General features: G+C 58.9%; 1 protein-coding gene across 1 annotated transcript; it reads right to left on the minus strand.

Annotated features, from left to right (window-relative positions):
- Positions 1 to 9,396: 9,396 nt before the first annotated feature.
- Positions 9,397 to 11,487, minus strand: LOC142279405 (SH2 domain-containing protein 5-like). The gene is made up of 6 exons (XM_075332683.1): positions 11,350 to 11,487; positions 11,080 to 11,271; positions 10,811 to 10,949; positions 10,013 to 10,097; positions 9,724 to 9,883; positions 9,397 to 9,631 (listed from the first exon to the last, which is right to left on the minus strand). The coding sequence occupies exons 1-6, from the start codon at positions 11,485 to 11,487 to the stop codon at positions 9,398 to 9,400; spliced, it is 948 nt and encodes a 315-aa protein (XP_075188798.1). The 3' UTR covers position 9,397.
- Between the last annotated feature and the right edge of the window lie 7,935 nt (positions 11,488 to 19,422).

Raw genomic sequence — 19,422 nt, forward strand, 5'->3', positions numbered from 1 at the left:
GCCTTCCCCATGACCCTCGCCTTCCCCAGGACCCTTGCCTTTCTCTGGGCCCCCCGCCTTCCCCAGGACCCTCGCCTTTCTCTGGGCCCCCCGTTTTCCCCAGGACCCTCGCCTTCCTCTGGGCCCCCCGCCTTCTCCAGGACCCTCGCCTTCCTCTGGGCCCCTCGCCTTCCCCAGGACCCTCTCCTTCCCCAGGACCCCTCGCTTTCCTCTTGGCCCCCCCGCCTTCCCCAGGACCCTCGCCATCCTCCGGGCCCCCGCCTTCCCCATGACCCTCGCCATCCTCCGGGCCCCCGCCTTCCCCAGGACCCTCTCCTTCCTCTGGGCCCCCCGCCTTCCCCAGGACCCTCGCCTTCCTCTGGGCTCCCCGCCTTCCCCACGACCCTCTCCTTCCTCTGGGCCCCCCGCCTTCCCAGGACCCTCGCCTTCCCCAGGACCCTCGCCTTCCCCAGGACCCTTGCCTTTCTCTGGGCCCCCTGCCTTCCCCATGACCCTTGCCATCCTCCAGGCCCCCCGCCTTCCCTATGACCCTCGCCTTCCTCTGGGCCCCCCGCCTTCCCCATCACCCTCGCCTTCCCCAGGACCCTCGCCTTCCCCAGGACCCTTGCCTTCCTCTGGGCTCCCCGCCTTCCCCATGACCCTCGCCTTCCCCAGGACCCTCGCCTTTCTCTGGGCCCCCTGCCTTCCCCATGACCCTTGCCATCCTCCAGGCCCCCCGCCTTCCCTATGACCCTCGCCTTCCTCTGGGCCCCCCGCCTTCCCCATCACCCTCGCCTTCCCCAGGACCCTCGCCTTCCCCAGGACCCTTGCCTTCCTCTGGGCTCCCCGCCTTCCCCATGACCCTCGCCTTCCCCAGGACCCTCGCCTTCCTCTGGGCCCCCCGCCTTCCCCATCACCCTCGCCTTCCCCAGGACCCTCGCCTTCCCCAGGACCCTTGCCTTCCTCTGGGCTCCCCGCCTTCCCCATGACCCTCGCCTTCCCCAGGACCCTCGCCTTTCTCTGGGCCCCTCGCCTTCCCCAGGACCCTCGCCTTCCCCAGGACCCTCGCCTTCCCCAGGACCCTTGCCTTTCTCTGGGCCCCCCGCCTTCCCCAGGACCCTCGCCATCCTCCAGGCCCCCCGCCTTCCCCAGGACCCTCGCCTTTCTCTGGGCCCCCCGTTTTCCCCAGGACCCCTCGCCTTCCTCTGGGCCCCCCGCCTTCTCCAGGACCCTCGCCTTCCTCTGGGCCCCTCGCCTTCCCCAGGACCCTCTCCTTCCCCAGGACCCTCGCTTTCCTCTTGGCCCCCGCCTTCCCCAGGATCCTCTCCTTCCTCTGGGCCCCCCGCCTTCCCCAGGACCCTCGCCATCCTCCGGGCCCCCCGCCTTCCCCATGACCCTCGCCATCCTCCGGGCCCCCGCCTTCCCCAGGACCCTCTCCTTCCTCTGGGCTCCCCGCCTTCCCCAGGACCCTCTCCTTCCTCTGGGCCCCCCGCCTTCCCCAGGACCCTCGCCTTCCCCAGGACCCTCGCCTTCCCCAGGACCCTTGCCTTTCTCTGGGCCCCCTGCCTTCCCCATGACCCTTGCCATCCTCCAGGCCCCCCGCCTTCCCTATGACCCTCGCCTTTCCCAGGACCCTCGCCTTCCTCCGGGCCCCCCGCCTTCCCCATGACCCTCGCCATCCTCCAGGCCCCCGCCTTCCCCAGGACCCTCTCCTTTCTCTGGGCCCCCCGCCTTCCCCATGACCCTCGCCATCCTCCAGGCCCCCGCCTTCCCCAGGACCCTCTCCTTTCTCCGGGCCCCCTGCCTTCCCCATGACCCTTGCCATCCTCCAGGCCCCCCGCCTTCCCTATGACCCTCGCCTTCCCCATGACCCTCGCCATCCTCCGGGCCCCCCGCCTTCCCCAGGACCCTCGCCTTCCCCAGGACCCTCGCCATCCTCTGGGCCCCCCGCCTTCCCCAGGACCCTCACCATCCTCTGGGCCACCCGCCTTCCCCAGGACCCTCGCCTTCCTCTGGGCCCTCGCCATCCTCTGGGCCCCCGCCTTCCCCAGGACCCTCACCATCCTCTGGGCCCCCCGCCTTCCCCATGACCCTCGCCATCCTCCAGGCCCCCGCCTTCCCCAGGACCCTCGCCTTCCTCTGGGCCCCCCGCCTTCCTCAGGACCCTCGTCTTCCCCATGATCCCCGCTATCCTCCTTGTTCCCCAGTCGGCGGGGGCTGTCGTACAGTTCTATCATTTATACCACTTGATGATTTGTCGTCCCCTCTTTCTCGCGGCTTCTTCAGCTAATCTTCCATTTTTTTTCCTGTTCATCGATGAGATCGAGAATTCTCAACATTTAAGTTGTTTTACACCATAGAAGAAACGGTGCGGGGTCCCCTGGGTTCCACAGGCGGGGGCCACATAGCCCGGCCCCTGCTGTCTGATGGCGCCATTGTGAGGTCCCCACCGCTTTGTCATACGGAGAATACGCTGGTGTCTCCCCACATGGGGCGGCACTATATGTGGTGGCAATATGGGGGCATTTGCTGATAAATGAGTTGTCTCCAGTGTTCATCAGCAAAATTAAGAACCGCTGATACCGATCCCTGGCCACCTCTTGCCTGGTACTTCTCAGTGGCTGACACAATGGTGGAGTGCATGGTGCAGGAGCCGTCCGTCCCCCACCCTCTGTATACACTGGTCGTGTGTCAGCCCCTGGTCCCTGCACCTATCGCTCACCTTGTACCAGACCATTCCAGATGTGGTGCCTCCTTCAGCCATTAGTGAGGGAAGTAACAGAGTGTCACCCCCTGTCTGTTTTTGTGGACTGTAATGTAATAAGGCCTCCATGGACACCGAGCTATGGGCCCTCGGTGGAGCTGCAGAGGCGTATCGAGCTATGGGCCCTCGGTGGAGCTGCAGAGGCATATCGAGCTATGGGCCCTCGGTGGAGCTGCAGAGGCGTATCGAGCTATTGCGCCTGGGTGGAGCTGCAGAGGCGTATCGAGCTATGGAGCCTGGGTGGAGCTGCAGAGGCGTATCGAGCTATGGAGCCTGGGTGAAGCTGCAGAGGCGTATCGAGCTATGGAGCCTGGGTGAAGCTGCAGAGGCGCATCGAGCTATGGAGCCTCGGTGGAGCTGCTGAGGCACATCGAGCTATAGGCCTTCGGTGGAGCTGCAGAGACGTATCGAGCTATGGGCCTTCGGTGGAGCTGCAGAGGCGTATCGAGCTATGGACCCTCGGTGGAGCTGCTGAGGCACATCGAGCTATAGGCCTTCGGTGGAGCTGCAGAGACGTATCGAGCTATGGGCCTTCGGTGGAGCTGCAGAGGCGTATCGAGCTATGGACCCTCGGTGGAGCTGCAGAGACGTATCGAGCTATGGATCCTCGGTGGAGCTGCTGTGGCACATCGAGCTATGGACCCTCGGTGGAGCTGCAGAGGCACATCGAGCTATGGACCCTCGGTGGAGCTGCAGAGGCATATCGAGCTATGGACCCTCGGTGGAGCTGCAGAGACGTATCGAGCTATGGACCCTCGGTGGAGCTGCTGAGGCACATCGAGCTATGGACCCTCGGTGGAGCTGCAGAGGCACATCGAGCTATGGACCCTCGGTGGAGCTGCAGAGGCATATCGAGCTATGGACCCTCGGTGGAGCTGCAGAGACGTATCGAGCTATGGGCCTCGGTGGAGCTGCAGAGGCATATCGAGCTATGGACCCTCGGTGGAGCTGCAGAGACGTATCGAGCTATGGATCCTCGGTGGAGCTGCTGAGGCACATCGAGCTATAGGCCTTCGGTGGAGCTGCGGAGACGTATCGAGCTATGGGCCCTCGGTGGAGCTGCAGAGGCGTATCGATCGAGCTATGGAGCCTGGGTGGAGTTGCAAGTATGAGGAAATTAAAGAAACCATCCTGGAACAGTATGGTCCTACAGGTCATTCTAAATGAGCAGTTCCTTATCAAACCCACCTCCCTCCCGAGATCAGAGAATGAGCGGAAACCAGCGACATGGAACAAGCTGCCGCTCCAGCTGATGAGGTGCTCACTATAAAGCCTCAGTGGAAGAGTATGTTGGTGGATGGAGAGAGGACTACCAGCACCCCAACACTGGAGGTCACTTATCCTTCAGTCCTCGGTGTTCCCCACCCCCCTAGGTCATTATCTCATGTTGATACCCATGTGAATGTGCCTCCAGTTGTTCCTACCATATTATCTGGATTGTGACAAGGATGGAAAGCAGTAGAGTTCAGATGTCATGGTTGTGGGCAGCCTGGCCACCTGCAGGCCACATGCCCAGCAATACAGTGCAGTCGTTCTCCAAGACAACCACCACCTCTGGCACTTGCACCTCAATAGTCCCCGGGTTCTCTTACTTCCTGCCCCAGAATGCAAATTGGAAGGAGTGCGACTCAGCGCAGATGTCATCAATGTGGTCAGCTTGGCCATCTGCGCAACTGCCCTGCTGCTCGAGTGAGGAATGACCCTGCATCAAAGCCACCCGCCAAATACAATGGGGGTAGAGTTCTCAACCCTTCAAGCTGACTTACCTAATGAGTCAGACACCCATGGTCGACCACTAGGGGTTTATGGGGTACGGGACACGGCCACAAGTTCTTACCATCAGAGTAAGCACTTACAGGAGGTTGCGCTGGATGGACGGAGAGTCATTGGATGTTGTGACTCTGGGGCATGTCTCACAATAGCTGATCCCCGGGTGGTTCGGCCAGAGGCGATACATCATGGACCAGGGATTGTTATTGAATTGGCTGGAGGACAAAGGAGGAATATCCCAAAAGCAACTGTTAGATCTGGACTTTGGCTTTGGGGTCAAGCAATGTGTGGTTGGGGTGATGAGCGGCTGCAGATATTCTCCTAGGAAATGATGTGGGAGATCTACAATGCCGATTTGTGGGTGCAGGAAACAGTTTACGTGAAAGAGGATGTGAAATTGAGCTTGGTCCTTCAACCCTACAACTCCACCATACAATGTACAAGATGGAGCCAACCACAAAATGCAGATGGATTGTCCAGACAGAAGAAGCCCTGCGTCATGTCAGCCATGTCTACATGAGATTTGTGGTTCCAGCACAAACGCATTTGTAGGGATTTGTGGACTAGTGTCTTCTACATAATGTAGATGACACTGATAGACTTGTGTTCAGCCGATGAGGTGAGACAGAGAACGTTGTTGTGAACCTAAATGGATCTACAACCTTTCTGCTGCCTGATATCAAAGGGATAAAGTGCAGAAAAGGAGATGACGCCGCTTAAAATGATATTTATTAACTGCAATAAATGAAACCAGAAGGTGCTGCATACATTAAACGGGGTGGCTGCAATGACGGATGTGACAACACAGACTTTTTCAATGTGTGTCGTGGGTTAAATTTCATACATTAGACAGACGTATTGTTCTTCTGTGTGCTACCTCATGTTTGCTAAACTATTGTTTCTGCCAGGCCCCTCTGAGCAATCATTGTAATGTAGTTATGTATTGCTAATCTAATGTAAATTACCTTAGTAGCCATTGTCTAGTCTGTGACTTGCAGACTTCATGTAGATAGCCTCAGTCTTTCTATGCACATCATTTAAATGAACATTATCCATGCAGCTTGAAATTCATCCAATAAGAGAAGCAACCTTGTACAACCAATCCGATAAGGGCACTGTATATCCAAAGGAAAGGCTATGGCTATAAAAAGGGACTTCCTTAAATCACCAGTTGTTGATGGATGCTGCATGATCCAGTCTAAGCTCTTAGGAGCTGGCTAGGGGATCAGAACCAGGATGCCCTGTGGACTCGGTCTAGGGACTTTGGCTCCGACTAGAGGGTCACTTGGCTACATGGCTTCAATCTAGGGACTTTGATTCCGATTGGAGACCATATCCACAGTCTAGGGATTTCGACTCTGGCTGCCAGGATCATATCACATCATCATACCAGAGACTACTTAAGGAGGACCCTCAGGTTGGGACAGTTCAGTCACCTGGCTACAGACTTTGCAGACCTCACACAGCTTCCTAAATCTGGCATTATTCCATTCTCGGTGGGTGCCCGCCGAAAGCGGGGTGCTGCTGGATTGAAGTAAGTAGCCCTGGAAGCACGGACAGTCTAATCGCTGGTGAGCCAGCGGAAGGGTGAGACTCTGTTGCCTGTTACATTTGTGTGTGTTGCTGGTTATGTGTTATGTGCCGTTAATTGTTTGGGGATCCAATAAAGTCTAATTATTGTGGTTCCCTCACCCTGTGTTGTCTGAGTAGTGTTCCGCCCACGGTTAAGGAGGCTTGCGTTCAGTTGGGATGAGCCCTGAGTCACGCTGTCTTTCTAAAGGCGGCGGGCTTTAGTGGACGAGAGCACCCACTGAGCCCCGTGTCTCAACAACGGAAACCTGACATGAAGGCCTCGCTGCCCACAAGGCGCCGTCTCTATCCTCCATATCCTGCCCCTGAGGATGGACACGACACGCTGCCTGCTCTCCTCCACCCCCGAGGATGGATGGATATGGATATGACACGCTGCTTTCTCTCCTCCGCCCCCGAGCATGGATGGATATGACACGCTGCCTTCTCTCCTCCGCCCCCGAGGACGGATGGTCACGACACGCTGCCTTCTCTCCTCCGCCTCAGAGGACGGATGGACACGACACACTGCCTGCTCTGCTTCACCGCCGAAAACGGACACGACACGCTGCCTGCTCTCCGCCCTCGAGGACGGATGGACACAACACGCTGCTTTCTCTCCTCCTCCCCCGAGGACTGATCTACACGACACTCTGCTTTCTCTCCTCCGCCCCCGAGGACGGATGGACACAACACGCTGCTTTCTCTCCTCCACCCCCGAGGACTGATCTACACGGCACTCTGCTTTCTCTCCTCCGCCCCCGAGGACGGATGGACACAACACGCTGCTTTCTCTCCTCCTCCCCCGAGGACTGATCTACACGGCACTCTGCTTTCTCTCCTCCGCCCCCGAGGACGGATGGACACAACACGCTGCCTTCTCTCCTCCGCCCCCGAGGACGGATGGACACAACACGCTGCCTCCTCTCCTCCGCCCCCGAGGACGGATGGACACAACACTCTGCCTTTTCTCCTCCGCCCCCGAGGACGGATCTACATGACACGCTGCCTTCTCTCCTCCGCCCCTGAGGATGGATCTACACGACATGCTGCCTTCTCTCCTCCGCCCCCGAGGACGGATGGACACGACACGCTGCCTTCTCTCCTCCGCCTCAAAGGACGGATGGACACGACACACAGCCTGCTCTCCTCCGCCGCCGAAAACGGACACAACACGCTGCCTGCTCTCCGCCCCCGAGGACGGATGGACACGACACGCTGCCTGCTCTCCTCCACCCGGAGGACGGATCTACATGACACGCTGCCTTCTCTCCTCCGCCCCTGAGGATGGATCTACACGACATGCTGCCTTCTCTCCTCCGCCCCCGAGGACGGATGGACACGACACGCTGCCTTCTCTCCTCCGCCCCCAAGGATGGATGGATATGACACGCTGCCTTCTCTCCTCCGCCCCCGAGGACGGATGGACACGACACGCTGCCTTCTCTCCTCTGCATCAGAGGACGGATGGACACGACACACTGCCTGCTCTCCTCCGCCCCCGAGGACTGATCTACACGACACGCTGCTTTCTCTCCTCCGCCCCCGAGGACGGATGGACACAACACGCTGCCTTCTCTCCTCCGCCCCTGAGGATGGATCTACACGACATGCTGCCTTCTCTCCTCCGCCCCCGAGGACTGATCTACACGACACGCTGCTTTCTCTCCTCCGCCCCCGAGGACAGATGGACACAACATGCTGCCTTCTCTCCTCCGCCTCAGAGGACGGATGGACACGACACACTGCCTGCTCTCCTCCGCCGCCGAAAACGGACACGACACGCTGCCTGCTCTCCGCCCCCGAGGACGGATGGACACGACACGCTGCCTGCTCTCCTCCACCCGGAGGACGGATCTACATGACACGCTGCCTTCTCTCCTCCGCCCCTGAGGATGAATCTACACGACATGCTGCCTTCTCTCCTCCGCCCCCGAGGACGGATGGACACGACACGCTGCCTTCTCTCCTCTGCCTCAGAGGACGGATGGACACGACACGCTGCCTTCTCTCCTCCGCCGCCGAAAATGGACACGACACACTGCCTGCTCTCCGCCCCCGAGGACGGATGGACACAACACGCTGCCTTTTCTCCTCCGCCCCTGAGGATGGATCTACACGACATGCTGCCTTCTCTCATCCGCCCCCGAGGACTGATCTACACGACACGCTGCTTTCTCTCCTCCGCCCCCGAGGACGGATGGACACGACACGCTGCCTTCTCTCCTCCGCCCCCGAGGACGGATGGACACGATACGCTGCCTTCTCTCCTCCGCCCCCGAGGACTGATCTACACGACACGCTGCCTTCTCTCCTTCGCCCCCGAGGACGGAAGGACACACATGCTGCCTTCTCTCCTCCGCCCCCGAGGACGGATCTACATGACATGCTGCCTTCTCTCCTCCGCCCCCGAGGACGGATGGACACGACACGCTGCCTTCTCTCCTCCGCCCCCGAGGACTGATCTACACGACATGCTGCCTTCTCTCCTCCGCCCCCGAGGACTGATCTACACGACATGCTGCCTTCTCTCCTCCGCCCCCGAGGACGGATGGACACGACACGCTGCTTTCTCTCCTCCGCCCCCGAGGACGGATGGACACAACACGCTGCCTTCTCTCCTCCGCCCCCAAGGACTGATCTACACGACACGCTGCTTTCTCTCCTCCGCCCCCGAGGACGGATCTACACGACACGCTGCTTTCTCTCCTCCGCCCCCAAGGACTGATCTACACGACACGCTGCTTTCTCTCCTCCGCCCCCGGTACCTGTGATGGCTCCATGTACTGTGGGACTGGAGAGTAGTCGCTCCTGCACGGTTAATGACTAAATTTCATGGTAGATGCTGTCACAGTCAGTGATTGGCTGCAGTGGTCACATGTCCTTGAGAACAGGAGTGATGGAGATTAGTGGAGTGACTATGGCTTCTATATACATAGGGGCAGCACGTCTCCTCTCACTATGTCTCAGGTGTCAGTAGAGCATGGGGCGATGGGTGCGGGTCAGTGGTTATCTGACATGTATGGCTGACGTTAGCAGTGCAACCATCCCTCATCCGACCCTAGGTGGCTGGAGCTCCATTGTTATCTGCACTACCCCGTGTGTGCCTGCAGAGACCCCTCCTCTAAAAGGGCTTGTCCGCAGGTCCTATGTCTTGTGTGGCTGTCCTGGCAGTGGCGCCTATCACTCCGCTTCCCCCATTGGTCTAGAAGCCTACACCTTCAGATAGTGTCACGTCCCATGCTCCTTCCTATGGCTCCGGTGTCAGGACGCCCTTTGTTGGGGCAGTAAGTTCTGCCACTCCTGTGGGCCCTGTTAGATGTGATATATGGTCTGTTCCGGCTCCGGGGCCACGTCGGGCTGCTCCTCGGTCTTGGCAGGCTCTTCTGGGCTCGGCTCCATGGTGCTGTGGTGTTGAGCATTTTTCACATCTTGTGCTTCATAGCATGGATTCACCCGACCCTGCGCCAACTGGAAGAACAGGCTGCGGTCTGTGCCGGAGTGATGGGCCACCAGGTCTGCGAGGCTGGAGAAATCCTGCGGGAGATGCTGAGGAGAGAGTGCGAGCATTCACGAGTGCGAGCGTTCACGTCACCGTCCGCCCCATGGATGGAGATCTGCAGACAATCAGCGCCAGGTACCTCAAAATAATACTTGTGCTGCGGCGTGTAGTGCACCTTGTACGGAATCAGCCCACATTGTGTGCGCAGGTACAGGGTCAGCTGCCCCGCGCGCTCCACGTCCGGCAGCAGCAGGAACGCCCCCATACGGTCCTCCGCCAGAAGGGCCATGGCTTTATCCCTAAAGAAAATCAACCCATGTTTAATGTTCCTCAGGGGCCCCCATACAACTGCTCCAGCGGGGCCCCCAAGTATTGCTTCACTAGCATAGCCCGGGTGTGACAGCAGCCCCTGCCAACATCTCCGGTACCTGAGGACTCCAGCGCAGAACCACACCGCATCCAGCAGCACCTCCAGCGTCTCGGGCAGCTCCATCACCTCGGAGCCGGCTCTGCCTAAGAGAGATGCAAACAGACTAATGTGGTGGCTCGGGGGGCTGGAGACCCCACCACTGCGGGGGGCTGGAAACCCCACCACTGCGGGGGGCTCATCACCACCACTGCAGGGGGCTCATCACCACCACTGCGGGGGGCTGGAAACCCCACCACTGCGGGGGGCTCATCACCACCACTGCGGGGGGCTCATCACCACCACTGCAGGGGGCTCATCACCACCACTGCGGGGGGCTGGAAACCCCACCACTGCGGGGGGCTCATCACCACCACTGCGGGGGGCTCATCACCACCACTGCGGGGGGCTCATCACCACCACTGCGGGGGACTCATCACCATCACTGCGGGGGGCTCATCACCACCACTGCGGGGGGCTCATCACCACCACTGCGGGGGACTCATCACCACCACTGCGGGGGGCTCATCACCATCACTGCGGGGGGCTCATCACCATCACTGACCACCTCTAAGATGGGGAACAGATTTGGATTCTCTGTGTGCCTCACAGCTGCCGATATCGTCCTCTCTCGCGGCCCGGGCATGGTGGTGCTTACCTTCTGCTCCACTCTCGCGGCCCGGGGATGGCGGTGCTTACCTTCTCCTCCACTCTCGCAGCCCGGGGATGGTGGTGCTTACCTTCTGCTCCACTCTTGTGGCCCGGGCATGGTGGTGCTTACCTTCTGCTCCACTCTCGGCCCGGGGATGGTGGTGCTTACCTTCTGCTCCACTCTCGCGAGGCTTTGGGCCGCCATACGTCCCCGAGTGAAGGCCTTTGCTGCGGATCGCCTTCTTGCGGACCAGGGTGGGGGAGCAATATGGGGAGGAGCTTCTCTGCACCGTGTTTGGATCTTGGTTCTGAGGAGATGTCAGAATCATGCATTAGAGGACAGCGCCGCCCTCAGGGCCACACGTGGCAGCGCAGCAGTGTGGCGGCACAATACTGAGGGCAGAGGTTGGCTCTTGCTTGGTTGCTGCCATGTTTCACCTGTGCAGTCACCATTAGTCTCCTGAAGGACACCAGGGCGTTGACGTTCTGCGACACCTCTCCGCAGGCCAGTGCCTCCCTCACCACCGCACCGCTGCTGACCTCCTCATGGCTGAATGCTGCGGCCTCGGGATGTGTGCGCAGGTAGTGGAGCTGGAAGCTGCGGCACAGCAGCAGGTTCAGCACCTGAGCCTGACAGAGGGAACAACAAGGCACAGCATGGAGAATTCGCCTCTACGGGGGAGCTCCAGGAGCGGACACACACCGTACCTCGCGGGCCTCACTGCCTACAAACAGGTGGCAGAACAGGCGGCTCTCGTGGCATCCTGGGTTACGTGACACAAAGGCAAACTGGCTGTGGTCCAGCCGGCAGGTGGTGTACCGGATCCTCCGCAGAGCGTGCGCCATCAGCAGTGTCTGGAGGAAAATACAGGCACCTGGCGGGTTATCAGCTGAGCCGAAGCCGGGACCGCGCAAACAACAGCCACGGCCATTACCTCTCCGTCTGCACCGTACATCCGCACACCCCGGAGGCAGAACTTCAGAACCACCGCTCTCCGCCGGGGGCAGTCCTGTGAGGGGAAAGCACAGCAGAGCATCGCGACTACGAGAGCAAGGGGTGGAGACAGGCAGAGCATCGCGACTAGGAGAGCAAGTGTCCGAGACACGCAGAGCATCGCGACTACGAGAGCAAGGGGTGGAGACAGGTAGAGCATCGCGACTAGGAGAGGAAAGAGCCGAGACACGCAGAGCATTGCGACTACGAGAGCAAGGGATGGAGACACGCAGAGCATTGCGACTACGAGAGGAAAGAGCCGAGACACGCAGAGCATCGCGACTACGAGAGCAAGGGGCCGAGACAGGCAGAGCATCGCAACTAGGAGAGGAAAGAGCCGAGACATGCAGAGCATCGCGACTACGAAAGCAAGGGGTGGAGACAGGCAGAGCATCGCGACTAGGAGAGGAAAGAGCCGAGACACGCAGAGCATTGCGACTACGAGAGCAAGGGATGGAGACACGCAGAGCATTGCGACTACGAGAGGAAAGAGCCGAGACATGCAGAGCATTGCGACTACGAGAGGAAAGAGCCGAGACATGCAGAGCATCGCGACTACGAGAGCAAGGGGCCGAGACAGGCAGAGCATCGCAACTAGGAGAGGAAAGAGCCGAGACATGCAGAGCATCGCGACTACGAAAGCAAGGGGTGGAGACAGGCAGAGCATCGCGACTAGGAGAGCAAGGGGTGGAGACAGGCAGAGCATCGCGACTACGAGAGCAAGGGGTGGAGACAGGCAGAGCATCGCGACTAGGAGAGCAAGTGTCCGAGACACGCAGAGCATCGCGACTACGAGAGCAAGGGATGGAGACAGGCAGAACATCGCGACTAGGAGAGCAAGGGTCCGAGACACGCAGAGCATCGCGACTACGAGAGCAAGGGATGGAGACATGCAGAGCATCGCGACTACGAGAGCAAGGGGTGGAGACACGCAGAGCATTGAGACTACGAGAGGAAAGAGCCGAGACATGCAGAGCATCGCGACTACGAGAGCAAGGGATGGAGACACGCAGAGCATTGCGACTACGAGAGGAAAGGACCGAGACACGCAGAGCATCGCAACTAGGAGAGGAAAGAGCCGAGACATGCAGAGCATCGCGACTACGAAAGCAAGGGGTGGAGACAGGCAGAGCATCGCGACTAGGAGAGCAAGGGTCCGAGACACGCAGAGCATCGCGACTAGGAGAGCAAGGGGTGGAGACAGGCAGAGCATCGCAACTAGGAGAGCAAGGGTCCGAGACACGCAGAGCATCGCGACTACGAGAGCAAGGGGTGGAGACAGGCAGAGCATCGCGACTAGGAGAGCAAGGGTCCGAGACACGCAGAGCATCGCGACTACGAGAGGAAAGGACCGAGACACGCAGAGCATCGCGACTACGAGAGCAAGGGGTGGAGACAGGCAGAGCATCGCGACTACGAGAGGAAAGGACCGAGACACGCAGAGCATCGCGACTACGAGAGCAAGGGGTGGAGACCGGTAGAGCATCACGACTAGGAGAGCCAGGGTCCGAGACACGCAGAGCATTGCAACTACGAGAGGAAAGGACCGAGACACGCAGAGCATCGCGACTACGAGAGCAAGGGGCCGAGACACGCAGAGCATCGCGACTACGAGAGCAAGGGGCCGAGACACGCAGAGCATCGCGACTACGAGAGCAAGGGGCCGAGACACGCAGAGCATCGCGACTACGAGAGCAAGGGGCCGAGACACGCAGAGCATCGCGACTACGAGAGCAAGGGGCCGAGACACGCAGAGCATCGCGACTACGAGAGCAAGGGGCCGAGACACGCAGAGCATTGCGACTACGAGAGCAAGGGGCCGAGACACGCAGAGCATCGCGACTACGAGAGCAAGGGATGGAGACAGGCAGAGCATCGCAACTAGGAGAGCAAGGGGCCGAGACACGCAGAGCATCGCGACTACGAGAGCAAGGGGCCGAGACACGCAGAGCATTGCGACTACAAGAGCAAGGGGCCGAGACACGCAGAGCATCGCGACTACGAGAGCAAGGGGCCGAGACACGCAGAGCATCCCGACTACGAGAGCAAGGGGCCGAGACACGCAGAGCATCGCGACTACGAGAGCAAGGGGCCGAGACACGCAGAGCATCGCGACTACGAGAGCAAGGGGCCGAGACACGCAGAGCATCGCGACTACGAGAGCAAGGGGCCGAGACACGCAGAGCATCCCGACTACGAGAGCAAGGGGCCGAGACACGCAGAGCATCGCGACTACGAGAGCAAGGGGCCGAGACACGCAGAGCATCGCGACTACGAGAGCAAGGGATGGAGACAGGCAGAGCATTGCGACTACGAGAGGAAAGAGCCGAGACACGCAGAGCATCGCGACTACGAGAGCAAGGGATGGAAACAGGCAGAGCATCGCGACTACGAGAGCAAGGGGCCGAGACACGCAGAGCATTGCGACTACGAGAGCAAGGGGCCGAGACACACAGAGCATTGCGACTACGAGAGCAAGGGGCCGAAACACGCAGAGCATCGCGACTACGAGAGCAAGGGGCCGAAACACGCAGAGCATCGCGACTACGAGAGCAAGGGGCCGAGACACGCAGAGCATCATCTTGCCGCTGTGCACAGTGATGTTTCGGCGGCGGTTGCTCCGGAGAATTTGCGCTGATGCCGCGGATCATGTGACCTCGAAGAACAAGATAATGATGACATCAAAGCGTCTACTGCGGACACTCGCTGCTGCCCCCCTGTGGTGACCGCTCAACTCTGCAGCCCGAAATCAGACACGCGGCTCCTTATATTCCCCAACACCATCAGCGGGGGGAAATCAGAGACCCCCAAGTGATGGGGGACAAGGAAGTCACTGACCTTAAGAACGTGCATCTGCTCTTCTATCATCCACAGTCTCCTCCGCCAGTCACTCTCCTCAACTGCAAACGATCCCACGTACTGAGACAAGAAACAAGACGCACCAGCAGAATAGTGAGTGCAGCTCTGGAGTATAATACAAAGTAATGTAATGTATGTGCACAGTGACTGCACCAGCAGAATAGTGAGTGCAGCTCTGAGTATAATACAGGAGGTAACTCAGGATCAGTAATGTAATGTATGTACACAGTGACTGCAGCAGCAGAATAGTGAGTGCAGCTCTGGAGTATAATACAGGAGGTAACTCAGGATCAGTAATGTAATGTATGTACACAGTGACTGCACCAGCAGAATAGTGAGTGCAGCTCTGGAGTATAATACAGGAGGTAACTCAGGATCAGTATGTAATGTATGTACATAGTGACTGCACCAGCAGAATAGTGAGTGCAGCTCTGGAGTATAATACAAAGTAATGTAATGTATGTGCACAGTGACTGCACCAGCAGAATAGTGAGTGCAGCTCTGGAGTATAATACAAAGTAATGTAATGTATGTGCACAGTGACTGCACCAGCAGAATAGTGAGTGCAGCTCTGGAGTATAATACAGGAGGTAACTCAGGATCAGTAATGTAATGTATGTACACCAGTGACTGCACCAGTAGAATAGTGACTGCAGCTCTGAGTATAATACAGGAGGTAACTCAGGATCAGTAATGTAATGTATGTACACAGTGACTGCACCAGTAGAATAGTGACTGCAGCTCTGGAGTATAATACAGGAGGTAACTCAGGATCAGTAATGTAATGTATGTACACAGTGACTGTAGCAGCAGAATACTGAGTGCAGCCTCTGAGGTATAATACAGGAGGTAACTCAGGATTAGTAATGTAATGTATGTACACAGTGACTGCACCAGCAGAATAGTGAGTGCAGCTCTGGAGTATAATACAGGAGGTAACTCAGGATCAGTAATGTAATGTATGTACACAGTGACTGCACCAGCAGAATAGTGAGTGCAGCTCTGGAGTATAATACAGGAGGTAACTCAGGATCAGTAATGTAATGTATGTGCACAGTGACTGCACCAGCAGTATAGTGAGTGCAGCTCTGGAGTATAATACAGGAGGTAACTCAGGAATCAGTAATGTAATGTATGTACATAGTGACTGCACCAGCAGAATAGTGAGTGCAGCTCTGGAGTATAATACAGGAGGTAACTCAGGATCAGTAATGTAATGTATGTACACAGTGACTGCACCAGCAGAATAGTGAGTGCAGCTCTGGAGTATAATACAGGAGGTAACTCAGGATCAGTAATGTATGTGCACAGTGACTGCACCAGCAGAATAGTGAGTGCAGCTCTGGATATAATACAGGATGAGTATAGAGTGATGAATATAATGGTAGAGATATTCTTGAGGAGGTTTCCAGGAGACGATTCCTCTGGCGGTGCGGCTCCTTGGGGGGATCACGTGCGGCTCCTCGGGGGGATCACGTGCGGCTCATTGTTGGGACCTCCCCTTAGTGACTTCCTATCTCTCCTTGCATGTATCTTACATTGGAGCAGATATGAGTTGCGCTGACCTCTGTGAATTTGGTTATGAGCCGGGGGGGCCGCACATTTCTCTCCTGACGCCGTCTCTTTACACTTCTTCATGTCTTACGCTCCTTACGTTTATACCAAGGAAGTGGATTTCGGGAGGCGTTGAGCGCGCCCTAAAAATGAAACACACAAACCTCCATCAGTAATTCCTCCATGGTAATATGCTGCCATTACCGCGCTCACCAGGGCGTCCGCACCACCGCTGCCCCCCACCCCTGCGTATCTGCCAGCAGCACAGTATGGAGGAGCTGCAGCCCCATATATATAGTACGGAGTGGGGGGCCCCGATCCACACTCTAATGCGTCCCCACAGGAGTGTGCAACTGGGGTGCGGTGTGCAGCCCGGGGTGTGGGGTGCAGCCGGGGGTGTGGTGTGCAGCGGGGTGTAGGGTGCAGCCGGGGTGTAGGGTGCAGCCGGGGTGTGGTGTGCAGCCGGGGTGTGGGGTGCAGCCGGGGTGTGGGGTGCAGCCGGGGTGTGGGGTGCAGCCGGGGTGTGGTGTGCAGCCCAGGGTGTGGGGTGAAGCCGGAGTGCATGTGCAGCCGGGGTGTGGGGTGTAGCCGGGGTGCAGCTGGGGTGCGGTGTGCAGCTGGGGTGTGGGTTGTAGCCGGGGTGCAGCTGGGGTGCGGTGTGCAGCTGGGTGGGTGCAGCTGGGGTGGTGGGGTGCAGCCGGGTGTGGGTGTAGTCGGGGGTGTGGGGTGTAGCCGGGGCGTGGGTTTAGCCGGGCGTGGGGTGCAGCCGGGGTGTGGGGGTGAAGCCGTGGGTGCGGTGTGCAGACTGGGTGTGGGGTTTAGCTGGGTGTGGGGTTTAGCCGGGGTGTGGGGTGCAGCCGGGGCGTGGGGTGCAGCCGGGGTGCGGTGTGCAGACTGGGTGTGGGGGTTTAGCTGGGGTGTAGTGTGCGCTCAGCACAGCAATGCTCATCCTGTCCCTCACCTGGAGCCGTGTCTCTGCTGCTGCACCCAGTGTCTGCGGTGACGAGTGCGGCCCCACCTCTCCCATCAGGTTTTATAGAGGAGGGTGAAGCAGCTACGGCCGGGAAAAGAGAGATTCAGCCCACGTGTGGTGCGCTGACGAGCGAATCATCCTACCTGGCAATGGAGAGAAAAACTAATGAATGGAGTGCGCCGAACACCGCTCAGCTACACTGAGAGCACCACACACCGCTCAGCTACACTGAGAGCACCACACACCGCTCAGCTACACTGAGAGCACCACACACCGCTCAGCTACACTGAGAGCGCCGCACACCGCTCAGCTACACTGAGAGCACCGCACACCGCTCAGCTACACTGAGAGCACACACACCGCTCAGCTACACTGAGAGCACCACACACCGCTCAGCTACACTGAGAGCACCACACACCGCTCAGCTACACTGAGAGCGCCGCACACCGCTCAGCTACACTGAGAGCACCACAACACCGCTCAGCTACACTGAGAGCGCCGCACACCGCTCAGCTACACTGAGAGCGCCACACACCGCTCAGCTACACTGAGAGCACCACACACCGCTCAGCTACACTGAGAGCACCACACACCGCTCAGCTACACTGAGAGCACCACACACCCGCTCAGCTACACTGAGAGCACCACACACCGCTCAGCTACACTGAGAGCGCCACACACCGCTCAGCTACACTAAGAGCGCCACACACCGCTCAGCTACACTGAGAGCACCACACACCGCTCAGCTACACTGAGAGCGCCACACACCGCTCAGCTACACTGAGAGCACCACACACCGCTCAGCTACACTGAGAGCGCCACACACCGCTCAGGCTACACTGAGAGCACTGCACACCGCTCAGCTACACTGAGAGCACTGCACACCGCTCAGCTACACTGAGAGCACCACACACCGCTCAGCTACACTGAGAGCACCACTCAGCTACACTGAGAGCGCCGCACACCGCTCAGCTACACTGAGAGCACCACACAACCGAACAGCTACACTGAGAGCACCGCACACCGCTCAGCAACACTGAGAGCGCCACACACCGCTCAGCTACACTGAGAGACCACACACCGCTCAGCTGCACTGAGAGCGCCGCACACCGCTCAGCTACACTAAGAGCGCCGCACACCGCTCAGGTACACTGAGAGCGCCGCACACCGCTCAGTACACTGAGACCGCCGCTCACCGCTCAGGTACACTGAGACGCCGCTCACGCCTCAGCTACACTGAGAGCACCACACACCGAACAGCTACACTGAGAGCGCCGCACACCGCTCAGCTACACTAAGAGCACCACACACTGCTCAGCTACACTGAGAGCGCCACACACCGCTCAGCTACACTAAGAGCGCCACACACCGCTCAGCTACACTGAGAGCGCACACACCGTTCAGCTACACTAAGAGCGCCACACACCGCTCAGCTACACTGAGAGCGCCACACACCGCTCAGCTCACTAAGAGCGCCACACACCGCTCAGCTACACTGAGAGCGCCACACACCGCTCAGCTACACTAAGAGCGCCACACACCGCTCAGCTACACTGAGAGCGCCACACACCGCTCAGCTACACTAGAGCGCCAACACACCGCTCAGCTACACTGAGAGCGCCACACACCGCTCAGCTACACTAAGAGCGCCACACACCGCATCAGCTACACTGAGAGCGCCACACACCACAGCTCAGCTACACTGAGAGCGCCACACACGCCTCAGCTACACTGAGAGCGCCGCAACACCGCTCAGCTACACTGAGAGCACCGCACACCGCCTCAGCTACACTGAGAGCGCCGCACACGCCTCAGCTACACTGAGAGCGCACACACACCGCTCAGCTACACTGAGAGCGCCGCACACCGCTCAGCTACACTGAGAGCGCCGCACACCGCTCAGCTACACTGAGAGCGCCGCACACGCTCAGGTACACTGAGAGCGCCGCTCACCGCTCAGGTACACTGAGAGAGCCGCTCACCGCTCAGCTACACTGAGAGCATCACACACGGCTCAGCTACACTGAGAGAACCACACACCGCTCAGCTACACTGAGAGCATCACACACCGCTCAGCTACACTGAGAGCGCCACACTCCACTCAGCTACACTGAGAGCACCACACATGGCTCAGCTACACTGAGAGCACCACACACCGCTCAGCTACACTAAGAGCGCCGCTCACCGCTCAGCTATACAGCAACACACCTCCTCCCCCTCTCTCCCACCTCCACCCTTCTTCCCTCCCTTCTCCTTCCCCCTCCCCTACCCTCCTTCTCCTTTCACCACCCCTCCCTTTTCCTTCCCCCACCCTCCTCCCCTCCCTTTTCCTACCCCCTCCCTTTTCCTTCCCCTCCCCTCACCTCCCTTTTCCTTCCCCCTCCCCTCACCTCCCTTTTCC

This window comes from Anomaloglossus baeobatrachus, unplaced genomic scaffold (assembly GCF_048569485.1).
Source record: "Anomaloglossus baeobatrachus isolate aAnoBae1 unplaced genomic scaffold, aAnoBae1.hap1 Scaffold_4305, whole genome shotgun sequence".
Lineage (NCBI taxonomy): Eukaryota > Metazoa > Chordata > Amphibia > Anura > Aromobatidae > Anomaloglossus > Anomaloglossus baeobatrachus.